We start from the raw sequence: 16,542 nt of genomic DNA on the forward strand, positions 1-16,542 counted from the left end.
TGGCATAGTGGACCAGGTTGAGTACCTTAACAGTGTTGTCTCTCGCCTCCCTAGTAGGGATAAACCCTACTTGGTCTCGATGTACCAGTTGATTTAATAGTGGTTGGAGGCGAGAAGACAACAGTTTGGTGAAAAGCTTCAGATCACAGTTTAACAATGAGATAGGTCGGTAACTCCCACAGTCCGCAGGGTCCTTCCCTTCCTTTGGGATTACCGAGATATGTGCTCTAAGTGCATCCTGTGGGAGGGCCGCAGCTTGGCCAATTGCATTAAAGGCCTTTAGCATATGCGAACCTAAGATTGGGAGGAAACTCTTGTAGTACTGGATTGAAAATCCATCGGGCCCCGGTGCTTTCCCTTGTTTAACTGTTTTCATTACTGCGTTTAACTCCTCTGTCGTTATAGGGGCTTCCAGTCTACTACGTTCCATGGAAGAGAGCCTACATAGGCCTGCTGCTGATAGATACTCCTCCATTTTAGCCTGGGGTACTCGGGGTAGTGATAAATTGTATAGCCCAGAATAGTATTCTCCAAATCTTTCAGCTATCTCACTGGGACGGGAGATCAGACGTCCATTTTCCCCTTTAATATGAGGGACATAAACCATCTTCCCCTTTTCTTTAAGTTTCCCTGCTAATGCTTTGCTGCACTTATCCCCTAGTTCATACGTAATTTTCCTACCAAACTGTATTGCCGCCTTCGCTTTACATCGGAGGAGATCAGTCAACTGTCTCCTCAGATGTGCCAACTCATTTCCTATAGATGTAATTTGTATATTCTTGTGGAGAGTCTCCAACTTCTGAATTTCATCTGCTAATTTTACCATCTGTTCTTCTCTTATTTTCTTTAATCGAGAGCCATGTTTAATCAGCACTCCTCTCATTACCGCCTTATGTGCCTCCCATATCATGCCCGGATCACTCCCCTGGGCGTCATTTATCTGGAAGTACATTTCCATTTCTTTCCCTACATCTTCCCGTATTTCGGGAATCTGCAGCAGACTTTCGTTTAACCGCCATTGGCGCCCCTTGGATAGGGCCGGGCATGACATGGATATCTGTAGTGTCACTGGTGCGTGATCTGACCACGTTATATTTCCTATCTCTACTTTCTGTACTGCTGGCAGTAAATAATGGGGTATCAGAAAGAGATCGATGCGGGAGTAGAGTTGATGTGGATTTGAAAAAAATGTATAATCTCTCTCTCCTTCGTGTAGCAGCCTCCATACATCCACTAGATGCATCTCTTGCAACTTCCGCATTATCTTCCCCCTGACCCCCTTAGGGACTGATGAGACTCCCGTTGATGTGTCTTCCCTAGGGTTTAATGGTATATTCAAATCTCCACCTAAGATCACTTTTCCTTCTGCAAATTCCATTAATTTTGTCAGAGTTTTATTTATAAAATTATCCTGATGTACATTTGGCGCATAAATAGTAGCTAACGTTACTCTTACCCCCCCTATTTGTCCCTTTATAAAAAGGAAGCGTCCATCTACATCTTTCCGCATATCCAGGAGAGCCCAGGGTATTCGGTTCGAAATTAAGATGGACACTCCCTTCGACTTCGATACTTGATTATGTACATGGTATACACATGGGAAAAATCTATTCTGGAGATACGGAAGGTCACTCCTTTTGAAGTGTGTTTCTTGTATGAACGCCACGTCCGTATTGGATCGTTTTAGTTCATTAAGGAGTATCTTTCGTTTCTCCGGTACATTTAATCCTTTTGCATTTATGGAAGTTACCCTTATCTCCTCCATCTTTCAAAAGGATATAAGAAGGCAGTAGTGTGCAAAAAAAAAAAAAAAAAAAAAAAAAAAAAAAAAAACCCCGATCTTTTCTAATCTGAATCTAACCCCCCTCCTTTCCTATCAACCCCTAGGGGAGGCACCCCCGTTCTGAACCTCCAATTATACGGTTCGCGTGGGTGCAGACCTATTTGGGGGGTTGACTTGAATCGGCCAGAGTGCTCTGCTCCTATACCCTCCCTCCCGTCCCCCTCTTTCTCAACCCCTTAACTTTCTTCAGCTACACAGCACTTTTTATTTCCATATTAGGAGGCATTCCCGTCCTTTACTATCGTAGTCCCCTATTCTCTCATCCCCATCCTTCCTCCTCCTCTCTCTTCTATTCCTCTAGTCCCTTTCCCCCCTTTTCTCTCTCCTTCCTTCCTCTTCTCTTCTTCCCCTCCTCCTCTTCCCATCCTTCCCCTTCCCTCTTCTCGTTTCCTGACCTCCCTTTCCTCTCTCTCCACCGCCCCTCCCCTCCCCCCCCCCCCAAACCTCCCCTCCGACCTTCCCTTCTCTTCCCTCTCCCTCCCCCCCTCCCTTCCCCTTCTCTTTCCCCCTAGAGTTTTACTTCCTTCTCACTACTTCTCTTTCATTAACTTCACTCCTCTTATTACCTCTAACTCCTATTCCTTCTATTTAGTTACTCCACAGGGTCTTCCCCATCCTATATACCTACCCCACCTACCTAACCTACCCACTTCACCCTCACAGTGACAGTGTGAATTAAAGTGCCTTTACCCCGTACCTCCTCCCCCCCCTCGCTATCTTCTACTTTACTACTCCCCCCCTCCTCTTCACCCCTCCTCCCACTATTTCTCTTACACACCACTATCCTCCCACTTTAATAAGTGCCCAAATTATTTCCCCTTTCTCTTTACCCTTTTTTTTTTCTTTCCCTTTCTTCCCCCCTTTCCCCTACCCCTCCCCCCCCTTACCCCTACTTTCTTACCTTTCCCCATTCCTCCTGTCCTACTTGTGTTGTTACCTTATCTTTTCTTGTGTTTCATTTTCCTTTTCTCATAGACAGTATAACCACCAGTATAATAACTAAATACCCAAGCCCCTGGGAGCACCAAAAAAAAGAGACGAAAAGAGAGAGAGAAAAAGGGGGAAAAAAAAAAAAAAAAACCAAAAAGAGGAAAAAAGGGAGTTCTTAGATCCTTCTGCGATAGGTTGGAATTTAATGGAGGAGTTTTCTGAAGGGGTTAACCTCATTCATGCCTTATACAAATTATCATATATACATATTTATATAATTCATACATATCCATATTGTATTTCTTTTTCCCCATTTTCTCATCTTCCCCCCCTCTTCCCTTGCCCTACCCCCCTTTATAAATTTTATACCTTTACCCCCCCCTCAATCAGAAAATACGAAGCGCTTCACAGATTTGCGTATCATCTTTACTCATTAGTGCCAATCTACCCATCATTACTCCTAGTACTACCCCAATGTGTTCTTGTGTGTTCTCATAGAAAGACTGTAAAACTGTGAGACTGTGAGAAAAAAAAAAAAAATAATAATTAAGTGAAATTATATTTTCTATTTTCTATTTTATATATTTATACTGAATGTTTCCCCCCCCCTCCTATTAACTCCTTTAGAGAGGAGTAGGCAGAGAGCACCCCTTTGGGTGTTTCCGCCAAACTTCTCTTTCTTCTCTACACACCAAAAAAAGACATTTATCAAAATAAAAAAAAAATAAAAAACCTATGCCTTTCTTTACCCCATCCAACCAGAGAGAAACCTAATGTGCAACTACAAAACAACAGCAAAGAAAAAAAAGGGAAAATTTCCCAACCTCTATCTTCCCATTCACATCTAACCCCCCCCCCCTCCCTCCCCTTCTGAAGAGAGAGAAAAAAAAAAAAAAGGGGGGGACAAAAAAAAAGGAGGGGACCCTCAACCAATTATCCTTCAGGGGACAGGGGAGACACTGAGGAAACCCCCAAAAAAAAAAAAAAGGAGAAAAGGGGGAGGGGAACCTCCAATCAGTTCTTCTGAGAAGAGAGGGGGTGCCAATCAGGGGTAAATATTTTTCAAAAAGAATCCAAAAAAGTTGGACCCAGACAGAGTCTCACCCCCACCCCCCCCCCCCCACCCAATTGTTCCGCTGAAAATTGCTATCTAGTTTCTCCTCTTCTCTGGGGGTTTAAGTCCATCCCCCCTTCGAAAGGTCTTTGTTTTTTTCAGGGGTCCTGTTATTGATTGGAGCCAGTTCGGAACCTCTAGGGCTTCTGTTTTATAGCATTTTTATTATTCTTTTTTTTTTTACTAGTAATAGTGATGATCTGCGATTTTTTATCATGACTGCAACATTATGACGGACACATCACACACTTTTGACACATTTTTGGGACCAAAAATGTACAAAAAAATGTTTTTTTCTCAGTTTAGGGTGATACTTATTATTCTACATATTTTTGGTAAGAAAAAAATGCAATAAGCATATATTGATTGGTTTGCACAAAAGTTATAACGTCTACAAAATAGGGGATAGGCGATCTGCAATTTTTATTGCGAAATGCGACATTATAGCGGACACATCAGACACTTTTGATACTTTTTGGGACCATTGTAATTTATACAGCGATCAGTGCTATAAATCTGCACTGATTACTGTGTAAATGACACTGGCAGTGAAGGGGTTAGCCACTAGGGGGCGATCAAGGGGTTAAGTGTGTACTAGGGAGTGATTCTAACTGTGGGGGGGATGGGCTTCAACTCACATGACAGAGATCACTGCTCCCGATGAAAGGGAGCAGTGATCTTTGTCATGACACAATGCAGAACGGGGAAATGCCTTGTTTACATAGGCACTTCCCCGTTCTGCGGCTCTGTGACATGATCACTGGGAGATGCTGTACATGACACGCGCACACGCGATAGCCCCGCCACTTAAAGGGGAAGTACAGGTACACCCATTTGCCCACCACTGCCATTGTGCCGACGTATATCATATAAGTGGATAATAGGATTTTTTTTAAATGCCCATTTATAAAACCCTCTGCAGTGCTTTACAAATCTTCATTACGATCCACTTGCTTTGGAACTACAGACTAAGCAGAGTGCTATTTTTTCAACAAATAATACATGCACCCTTAAAGTGTTATGAAGCCCACAACAGTAAAATCAGTCTGTATAGTATATGCAGTAAAGCATGCTTGTTATACTCACTGTGGAACCTAAGGGGTTAATCCCGCGCATTGTGTAAATAGGCTGTTTGATCCTGTCTTCTCAGATCACCCCCTTCTTCCACAGTCTTCAATCCATCTCTTGAAAGTACAGAGCCTTGGGGGAAAGCTGCACATGCTGCACATGCTCAGTTTGGTGTGTATTACTAGAATCTTTTTCTTGGGATGGTGTATGTGATCGGCACAGGGCCAATCAGCATTGTCCAGACAGAGGATCAGGGGTCATAGGACAGTCACAGGAGAATGAAAACTCCTTCTACAATCTTTAACCAGACACTTATAAAAGTCATAAGACTGCTATATACTGCCGATGAGAAAAGATATTTAGCAGTTTAAATTTACTAAAATAATTGCATTTCCATGTTCTGTGTACTGCGGTAGACCAGGTATAGTGAATGCAGGCTCCTGGGTTTAGTAACACTTTGACCACTTGCCGCCCTCCCACCGTCAAATGAAAGAGGGGCGGTGCGGCTCTCGTTCTGGGTGGAAGTCATATGACGGCGCACCCAAACAGCCGCTCCCGCAAGGGCTCGCAGAGCGGCGATCGCAATCGCTCCTTGTTGTTAGAACACGGCATGCCCCCGATCTCTGTAAAGAGCTGCGGCTTTTTAACCATGTGATTGGCTGTGTCCAATCACAGCCGGTCACATGTAAACACGGTAATTGGCTCTCATTGCCTCACACTGACAGAGTGTGTGGTGAGGAGAGCCGATCAGTGGCATCTCCTCGCAGGGGACATTGAGATGTGTAATCAGGGTACTGATCATCAGTGCAATGATTACAATAAAGTGCCACCACTGCCAGCAATCAGTGCCCATCAGTGCCACCAATCAGTGCCCATTAGTGATGTCAGTCAGTGCTGGCTATCAGTGCTGCCCATCAATGCCCATCAATGCCCATCAGTGCCCATAAGTGCGGCATATTAGTGCCTCTTCATCAGTGTCCATAAGTGCCACCTCATCAGTGCCAATCAGTGCAGCCTATCAGTGCCGCCTCATCAGCACACATCAGTGAAGGAGAAAAATTACTTATTTACAAAATTTACTGACAGAAACCCTTTTTTTTTAAATCTTTGCTTTTTTTTTTTTTTTTATGTAAAAAATAAAAAACACAGCAGTTATCGAATACCACCATGATTATAGTGTAACATGACCACGCAATTGTCATTCAAAGTGTGACAGCGCTGAAAGCTGAAAATTGGCCTGGGCAGGAATAGGGGTGAAAGTGCCCTGTAGGCAAGTGTTTAATAGTGTGCATTTTTTTTTGCATTGGAACCTGCAAAGAATATCAGTGAATTGTAGGTGCAATGCTCAGGTTATACCTCCAGCCGCAGTTCCCGACTGAGATGCAGACCTTCATTCACGGGACTGTAGAAAGTATCAATGGATCGCATTGCATATTAGCCCATTATGTAGCACTTGCCTCCTAATGAAACCTGCAATGTCCCCACTGGTCCCCACTTCACTCCTCTTCTTTCTGGGGCCGCAAAGTCCGGCTATGTGACTGACATGCGCACAGGAGCCATCAGTTGTGCCACTTGCAAATGAAGAAATGGCACGGAGGAGCGTTTCTTCACAGCGAATGCGCCGACGACTCATTGGCGCAGTGTACAGCAAATATCTCATAAGCTGCGACCGATTAGGAGTTATTTCCACCCTCTATAGGTAAGCCCTATGGGACAGGAGGCAGGAACCCTAAATAACAAACTTAACTTTAAAATGAAAGAGCGCAGACAAGTGTTCGATTAACGAGGCCACGGCTGTTAATTATTGGTTTCAAAAACAATAGATTAATTCATCATAAGTCTCCATGCACACTGAAGCTCATAAATGGCCATTTTTAGGAGCCGTTTAACAGCCCATAAACTCCCCTCTATGTTATCCTATGTGTCCACACATGGATGTTTTGGGATGTTTATCAGCAGTGGGCTGTTTTCTGAACATCATAGAATCACATTCAGGAATAATTTTTTCTGACAACAAAAAATGGCAAATGCTCATAAATGCTGATAAACGTCAATAAACGCTCAAAAATGTGGCTCACCGGCGTTTTTGATCCATTGTAAAAAAATGCTAAAAACCACTAATGCGGAAAAACGCTAAAGAACGTTAATAAATGCTATTGCAAAAACGTTAAAAAACATTGAAAGGCTCACTGAAAAGCAACTGGCTTTTTATAACATTATTTTAATGTCCAATGTGCATGGAGCCTAAGAAAACCAAATATATAAACTTTAAACAACTTAGCCACTACGACTCAGTCTCCATATAATATATTCCAGACTCAATCACTTTCAACACAATATAATCATCAAAATAACTTCTGAGAACTTTATTACTTTCTACTATTAGTCCTTTGTATGTGTGTGTTTTTTTTTTTTACAAAGGTGACACCACCACATAACTACAGCCCTGATAAATCCAGTCAGGCTCAGTTGCCTCTTCTGAGGCGACTGAGCCAGACTGGACGTAACCCCCTTTTTATAGCCCTTTTTGGGGTCTGGATTTAACCAATTTCAAGGCTGATACATGAGACCTATGAGGTCATTTTTATTCCTCTCCCAAGCCACGTGAGTACCCAGGAGATCCACCTGGGGGAACTTAAAACTGCCCATTCCTGCCTCCCATGAGGAAAAGGGAGAATTTAAGCCTCCTCCTTTTCCTATCATTCTAGGTTTACCTATAGGTAAAAGTGACACAGAGTGGTTTACAACCACTTTAAGCAGAGAGGACTCCATGGGACACATCAGGCTCCACTCTACTACCTTAATGTATTGAACATATTATTTGAATATGAAAATCAAACACCACACTGAAGTGTTAAGCCTTGTACACATGATTAGATTTTCCATAGACAAAACCTCTGACTTTTGTCTGAAGGCGTGTGACTGGATTTTGTCTTTCATACAAACGGCAAGGAATTGTCGGCCAACAAATACAAACGTAGTGATGTACTACCTGTTTTTTTCAGCTCTTTAGCGCCACCCTTTGGGCTCCTTATGCTAATTTTGTGTTAGTAGAAGTTTGGTGAGTGTTGATTCGTGAATTTCATTTTGCGCTTTTCATTTAGCGCTTTTCATTTCGTGCTTTTCAGTTTGTTTCTGAATGGTTGTTCATTAACCAGACATGTTGCGGAATCAGAGGAGAGAACGTGTTATTTATTATTGGCCTTGGAGTTATTGCTTTGACCCAAGTCCAGGAACAGGAGGAGGAGGAGTTATTGGACCAAAAATTGGTTTCTTTATTAATCGTGACCAATTATGTTATAAGCCCTTGCGGCACTGATAGGTGGCACTGATGGGAATTGATGGGCATTGATGGGCAGCACTGATAGGCACCACTGATAGCCAGCACTGACTGACATCACTAATGGGCACTGATTGGTGGCACTGGTGGCACTTTATTGTAATCATTGCACTGATGATCAGTACCCTGATTACACATCTCAATGTCCCCTGACATACAATAGCCAGTATAAACGAAAAAATTAAAACATTTTGTAAATGTTATGTAAAAACGGCAAATAAACACTTGGTTGTCCAGTGGATAGTGATATCCCCTCTCCACTCGAAAGGTGTGGTTCGTTTTGTTTCGAATAAATATTCAGACCATTTTTTCGTTATTCGGAGATTTGGATGTAGCCGAATCCCCGAATTACAGTACAAACAAATTTTATCAAATTCTCTGAATAACTAAATTAAATTTGTCCAAATTTCCGAATATCTGATTGAAATTTGACTCTAATTTTACATCGAACCAAAGACTGTGTTATTAGTGTACCATTTCAAAATAATGCTGTTTTTGTGAAGCCAAAGGGTGATTTAAAGAGTCATTGTAAGCATTTGATGAAGATTTTTCTTTTGTTTGTTCACGTTGCAAGTGTGAAATTGATAAAAAATAAACCAGTATAATATTTAAAAGTATTTGTACTTGACATTACTTTTTCTCAGCTGGCTAACACTTCTGCACAGTATTGTACATAGTAAAACGTTGAAAGTAAGATACTACTTTTATTAATTAGAACACTTTGCATATTTTGAATAAATGTATAATTAATACAAGCAAGATCAATCTGTATAAATAACAATCAGATGTTTGGTTACACGGCTGCCACATCCGAATTGAAAAAAAAAAAAAAATAAGAAAACCTTTGATTCGACCGATTTGAAATTTATCGATTCGAACGTTTTGAATTGAGACAAAAAAACGGTATTTGAAAAAAAAATACATAGAACGAATTTCGAATACGTATTGAACGAATCAACCAAACGTAACAAAACTAAATAACTAGATTAACTAATCTAAATGAAGCAAAACACATTTTTTCATCATGCACATGTCTACTCTCCACAATATATAGCCTCTTTAGTGTCAGCATTTTTTTTAACAGTGCGGCATAAAGTGAGAATATAAATTGCCTATAACAAACAATATAACACACAAGTGAACAGTAAAAATAAATATGCTGTGGTCAAAAAAAAAAAGCCTTATAATCTAAAAGAGGCAAGAGGGCTAGATACAAAATGTGGTTGTGGCAGAGGGTTAAAAACCAAGTATGTGAGCATATTGAAAAGATAAATACTAAAGGTGATGAGCTTCAGATTTGGACCAATGTAAAATTCAGTCCAAACTTTGCTTGTTTAATAAATGGGATGTGCAACCACCCAACAAGCCAAACCTCTGGTTGTAGCAGGAAGTAACACATTTAGCAGTGGTATTACTACTGCTGCTAAGGCCTCATGTAAACTTCTGCTGGTAAACGGACGTTCAGAGGAAGTTGGAGGCTGCCCCTAAACTCATCCAATGTTATCTAACGTGTGCATGTACACAAGTTCATTTAATGTTATTTTTAGGCGTTTTAGTTGCGTTTGTAGGCTTTTCTTTGAAGGCAAAAAAAATAAATAGTTCAAACGTCAAAGTTTCAGACACCAAACGCGTCAAAACGCGGTACCGGTGTTTAACCGTGTTTTCGTTTAGAAGCTTTTTTAAAGGTGCCCTATTTATTTTACATTACAAAACTTAAAAATTATAGCAAATGATGAAAAACCACAAAAAAAAAATGTAAAATTGTATAATTGCTTGCAATAATTCATAGACCATTTATATACCCCTAATGAACCCATGATCCAATCCAATACAACACTAGCATTGCTGTTAACCAAAGTTTAATTGGAATTTGACCTATATGTTGTTAGATTTGGACCAGATGACCCCACCATTGAGTTTGACCCCCGACTTGATCAAACATAGTTGCATGAAATTTAATATCTGGCTTTTTTAATTTCCTTACATATGCTCATTATGGGATCCATAGTAAAAGCACCCAAATTGAGGTAGATACAAGTACACTCTTGTTTTCTCTGGTCTCACAGAATGTCTGAAATAGTTAAATAATACTGCTTTTTGTGCTTTGGGAGGGTCTTATAATGTTATATTAAACACTCCTAGACACAAACACGGCTAAACGCGACTAAACACGGCATGCAAACGTTTTTAAACGCCGGTTTCAAGCTGTCAAAAAAACTGTTCAGAAGAGGTTGCCTCAACGTTCCATGTACATTAGGCCTCAAAGTGACAATTTTCTACACAGGCTGGTTGTCAGGAAGCCAGCAGCTGCCACAATCTGTTTTTTTTTTAATCAAAAAGGTTTTTATTAAGCTCACAGGTATACAGCAATTTCCAGTGCACAATTACAGTTAACCAGCTTTCACTTGTTAATGTACATACAGGCATTACATCATCACACGTTTCCCCTCTGTAATCCTCCTCCCCTCCATCTGCTCATATAACTCTTAAGGCTACCACATTCTGCTTGTTGTGCCTGACCTAGGCAGTCTGTTTTATAAACCTTGTAGTAGTCTGGACATCACAAGCTCATTTGGGCTCAGCCCCGGTGTGTCTAGCCACCGTGACCATATGCGCTCAAACCCTTACCAGGCATCCCCTATGCTGGTAGATATATTTTTCCATTATGAGGGTGTAACCCATATGCGTTATCCAAGTCGCTGATGCAGGAGGCACCGCGGATTTCCAGCCCAGTAATAAAAGTTTCCTAGCCTGGAATAGCGCCCTGGAGACTGCCACCCTGACCGGCTCCTCAGGAATCACATCCTCCAGGACCCCTAGAATACAACATATGGGGTCCGTAGGTATCTGCGTATGAAACACCATATTGAGCGTGTCAATTACCTCTTTCCAGTACCTGTGGAGCTTCGGGCAGCGCCACAGGAGGTGGACGAGGTCTGCCACGATCTGTTAATCGTGAATGATCAGTCACAGGATTCGCTCCCACATTCACAGACTGCATTACAGGCATTGTAATCAGAGAAAGAATGTTTTTCAATTGAGGAGGGGGCAGGAGGAGGTGTGTTCTCATTGGATCATCTTTGGTGCAGCTGTGCCTGGAGATCTGAAGCTGTTAACTCCCACCTTAAAGAATATGTCAACCCAGAATTTCATATTTTTGACATGTGCCTGCTGTACCATGTACTTGAAAATGTATCCTGTTCTCTTTGTATGGCTTCCTTTGTGTAAAATACCTGGTGTTCCTGCACATCACTCTGCTTTCCTATGACAACCTGACCACACTAGGCAGGAAAGTACAACATGGTCAGTTTTCTGGCTGTGCAGACACCTCAGCCTGGCCTCTTTTAATGATCAGACTGGTGCTGACACACAAATCAGTGTGCTGCTGTTTCTCTTTCCCTAGCTCTCTGAGCTCCTTATTCAGCTGAGAACAGAGAGCATGTAATCACTTATAAGAAAGGGGGGGAAAGGGTATTTATAGTGTTTTTTATATGTATACACAAATGTTTTGCCTTTCATTTCTACGTTACACTGAATGGGTTGTTTTACAAGGTGATTGTTTACATATACTTTAAGTCAGCTTAAAAATCAAGCCTGGTATGGATTTTAATGGGGGCCCGACGCCTTTAAAAAAAATAAATAAATGTAAGCATGTTGTTTAAAGCAACCAATTTCGTTTCAAATAGAAATGAAAGACAAAACATTTGTGTATACTGTACATATAAAAAAAAAATACTTTTTCCCCTTTTTTTTTTATGTGATCGCATAACCTCTATGTTTTCAGCTGCAAAAGGAGAAACAGCAGTACACTGATCTTCCCAGTGAATAGCTGTACATGGGGGGGAATGTTAGGACAATTCTGATCATTGGAGGAGAGCAGGCTGAATTTCAAAGTGGTTTTAAAACCAAGACATTTTTCACCTTAATGCATTCCCTAAATACCCATCTCGATCCAGTGCTGGGTCCGACGGCAGAAGCGCTGGTCTGTGTTCCTCTCCTCACAGGACACAGAGGCAGCAGGCCCCTGCTGCTGTCACTGAAAGGAGCAGGGGTGTGGCCAAGCCATGCTGTGTGCATCTATGGATGCACAGAGCCTGGTTCAGGAGTGAGCAAACACACCTGCTCACATAGCAAGCGGCTTGTTATGTAGGCAGAACACAATATTCCCCATGTACTTATTCCTGAAACATTTCTTCACTTTGCTATGGAGGCAGACACAGAAGAGGAGAAGGGGGCAATGCTGGTCAGAAACCCGGGAAGAGGAGGTTTATGGCTGCCCTGTGCAATACCATTAAACAAAATAGGTAAGTATAAAAATAACACTTTACAACCGCTTTAAAGATTTGCCTCCCATTGACTGCAGTGAGGTTCAGATTTACATGCAGTTAACCCCTCCCCTCAAAAAAAAACACAAAAAGAAAAAAAACTTGCTCCCTAAGGACCCTGTATTTACAATTTATGCAGCAGAAGGCACACAAACCTCTTATAAATTAGGTCAGTTTGCTATTAAAGCGGTTGTATATCCCACATGGTGATTCTTACCTACAGGTAAGCCTATAATAAGGCTTACCTGTAGGTAAAATTAATATTTCCAAAACCTGTACGGTGTAGGAGATATTCACCTTGCATGCAGCCGCTGACGCCCGCAGTGCATGCGCTCTGAAGGGCCAGCAGATGCTGCCGGAAAAATCAGAGCTCCTTGCCGGAACGGAGGACTCCTCCTCCCAGTCACCACTGAGGGAGCTGACATGTTCCCTCTGCGTTTCTTCCGGGTTCGCGGCTCCGGCTCTACAAGAGACCAGAAGCCGTGAACGCGGAAGAAATACAAAGGGAACATGTCAGCACCCTCATCGGTGACCGGGAGGTCGGTACAGGGGCTTCGTTCTAAGGTAAGTATTTCATAATGAGCTAGTATTCGATGCATAATAGCTCATTATGCCTTTGTCTTACAGGTTGGGCATACAACAGCTTTAAGGGGAAATAATTATTTCCTGATCCCCTATAGTATTTGAATAAGACCTTGTATCAAAATTTTATAATGTTATTTGTTATAAATATTGGATAATGTAGGAGATACAGTATAAGGAGACAACATAGTACTGACGCCTATGTATGTTAACATTAAAATTTGGAAAGTATGTTAATATTCAAAATAAGGTTGTATCCTCTGATAATTAAGACAGAGGGACTTCTTTAAAGCAGGGCACTTCATCCAGAGTTGTGATAGTGTGTATAAATAATAAGTAATAGACAAAAACTGGTAAAGGGTTGCAAGATGGGCACCACACGTTACAATCTGAATGTACAACTTTCTCCCCTCTTAATTTATGAAGTGCAAGTATTCTTAACTGCGTGTATGTTTATTAGACTTCGAAAATGTAATGAATCAAATAAAAAAAACACTCTTCAGTGTAATCCCTAAACCCAAGCCTAAATCTAATCTAACCCCGAACCTGAGCCTAGCCCAAAAACCTAACCCTGAACCTAAGTGTAGCCCTGTAAATCTAGCCCTTAGACTAGGGTGACCAGACATCCCCGGTTTCTGGGGACAGTCCCCAGATTGAGGACACTGTCCCTGGACCAAGTCTGTCGGTTTTGTCCCCGGATTAGATTTTGAACAGAGGCTGGGGCAATTTCAAAAACATAAAAAAATGTAAATAAAAATTCTGAATTACACACCCCCACTCCGCCGCTACTACTAGATTAGGGGGATGTATTTTTTTTCCCATTATCTGTGCCTCTTTCTGATGATCCTGTGCTGGTTGGAGCGGAGGGAATATTTTTTTTAGTATCAGGTCCATGTTCTTCTGCCTTGGCTCAAGTCCCGGCCAGCCGCCTACCTGCTTATCTCCTTGCCTTCCCTGGCGGAGTGATCTTCCTCCGCTCCCAACCCAGTAGTAGCCGGGGCCCAGAGACTAAGACTTGACAGGCTGTGCAGCGGCGACGGGCAGAGAGTCGCTGATTGCCGCCATTACTAGTAAAAAAAAAAATATGTCCCCGGATTTCATTTTTAACCTTACCTTAGACTAAATCATCAACCCAACTCTTAACCTCACCCTCATCCTGAATATAACCCTTGACCTAAACCTTAAGCTGGCCATAACATTGAGACTAGAATAAAGGCTATTAATTATTAGTATGTGGTACATGAGCATCCACAATAGACACAATAGAAAAGTACTAAATGCATTAAATCAGGCCTCTTCAATAATTGCATTTTTGATCTGAAGTATGAGGTTCTCAACTTGTACCTCTCCCACAACAGTCATAAATACAGTTCTCTGTTCCAAGGCAACCATAAATGGTAAAACGGTCTCTTTCTTCCCCTCCACACAATGGTCATAAATGTCCGATATTTCACATCCTACCCCAACAAGAAGCCTTACAGTATATACAGAGCTTAAAGTATTAAGCCACTGTAAAGGTTGGTATAGATGTGGGCAAGGAAAAGCCTTTGGTAGAGACACTGCTTACCTATTCAGCAACTTTATCACTGATTCCTATAAATATTTTCTATCAAACTAAGTCTTTTTGCAAATGTCAATGTGAAAAGGTTTGTTTGCTTACAAAAATCAAATTTTACATGTAAACTCAAAAGGAGAATAAATGAATGTGTATGAAAGAGCATGACTACAAAAGATATATACCGTGGACAAAGAAATGTTTACTAACATGACTAAAACAAGAGTTGATATACAACAATTCAGGAATATTTTCTTGGAGTCTCTATTACATTAAACATTTAACCAGTTAACATTCAGTTTGAATAATAGGGATCAATGTTCTTTGAACATATAAATGCACAGATGTGCTTTTTCTTACCTGACTGGCCGATTTGTATCAATTCAAATCCAGCTGGGTGTTCTGGAAAGTGAAATATTGTACACACCAGTTTAGTATCAATAAATAATTAACTGAATGATGCTAAAGCACACAAGACAAGAATCACATAGAGCTCTGCTACAGCAATTATGTAGAAACCATATACCAGATCAGATGTGGTTATGGCCCCCCCTATATGTTTGTGAAATCTCAAATAACACATGAAAATTGCCATTCAGAAGCTAAATAAGACCCTTTTGTATTTGCATATGGTGTGTTCACTTGATGATCTTTTTCTCTGCAGATTACACTAGGAATAGATCTTGTGGGGAGTTGTAAAGAAAATCTGTCAGTTAGATTCCCCAAGGTAAAGATGCCAGAAGTCTCTGCTGTGAATACCGACACTTCACGTCTAATAAGCAATATAGCCGGCTACATACGTCACTTTGAGGAGGATATCATCTGGTAGACAAAGCCACATAAGCAAATAAGAAGGAACTCAAAATAAACATGACATAAGGAGTCTTTCTTGAGATAATAGAAGTGCTTAAAGCAGATCTTCCACCAAAAATGCAAGGTCTGCTTTTTCTTTTCTTTTCAGGTACCCTATCCCAACAAGCCCAAATGCCAAAAACAATGTGCAAAATTAGGAAAAAAGCCTGTGGGGGGGGGGGGGGGGAGTTCATGTACTTACCTTACCTTGGTTTCCACCTGTGATGCCTAGGCATAGGTGACATCACTATGACTCAAAAATGGTGTAGTGTTTTTAAGCACAATCACTAGTCACATATAACACCATGCGTGCTATCAGTGTTCAAAAAATAAAAAGTCTCTTCAAAATATTGTGTATACTAATAGTGTTCAAATTTCAAAACCATTTCTCCAAACTCTCTTGCTGTGCTTCTTTTTTATTTTTACACAGACCTTGCTTATCACCATATTTCATCACATGGTCACGTGACTTCGTCAAGGGGAACTGATTCACCCTGATGAAGGCACTGGACCCTGTGATGAAACCCGTAGGGGCGAGGCTAAACTGGATGACATTATCACATACAGGAAGTGGAGAGAGATCAGGATCTGTATACACAAATCACATTTATTTGACAGGAGAAAGTGCTAATACTTACGTATGTGAATCTTCTATTATATGGGAGTGTGTGAATAAAAGGCAAAGATAAAGCACTATATTGAGTTTTTCTCTACGTGTGGCTGAGTGGAGAGGTATAAGAAGGGAGATACCCGGAGAAAGTGCCTTAAATGGGAGTTACCAGGAATCTGTGTAGGTTTTTGAATCACAATCTTGCTTATGAGGAGGTGTAATAATCGGGAAAGGGTACATTAAAAGAGAAGTATGAGGTTACGTTCCAGAATCATACTTACCTAGCTGGATGCAGCATTAGTCTGATGCTGCATGTGTCCCCT

At 41.2% G+C, this 16,542-nt stretch overlaps 1 protein-coding gene across 3 annotated transcripts in view; it reads right to left on the reverse strand.

The window, feature by feature from the left end:
• Positions 1-16,542, reverse strand: part of SPATA6L (spermatogenesis associated 6 like) — a 109,061-nt gene that overhangs the window by 69,588 nt on the left and 22,931 nt on the right. For all 3 annotated transcript variants that reach the window (XM_077475031.1, XM_077475030.1, XM_077475029.1), the window contains exon 5: positions 15,118-15,159. In XM_077475031.1, the coding sequence (XP_077331157.1) occupies positions 15,118-15,159 (42 nt within the window). The remainder of the gene's footprint in view (positions 1-15,117; positions 15,160-16,542) is intronic.

This window comes from Lithobates pipiens, unplaced genomic scaffold (assembly GCF_037356315.1).
Source record: "Lithobates pipiens isolate NorthernLeopardFrog02 unplaced genomic scaffold, aLitPip1_a1.2 Scaffold_13, whole genome shotgun sequence".
Classification (NCBI taxonomy): domain Eukaryota; kingdom Metazoa; phylum Chordata; class Amphibia; order Anura; family Ranidae; genus Lithobates; species Lithobates pipiens.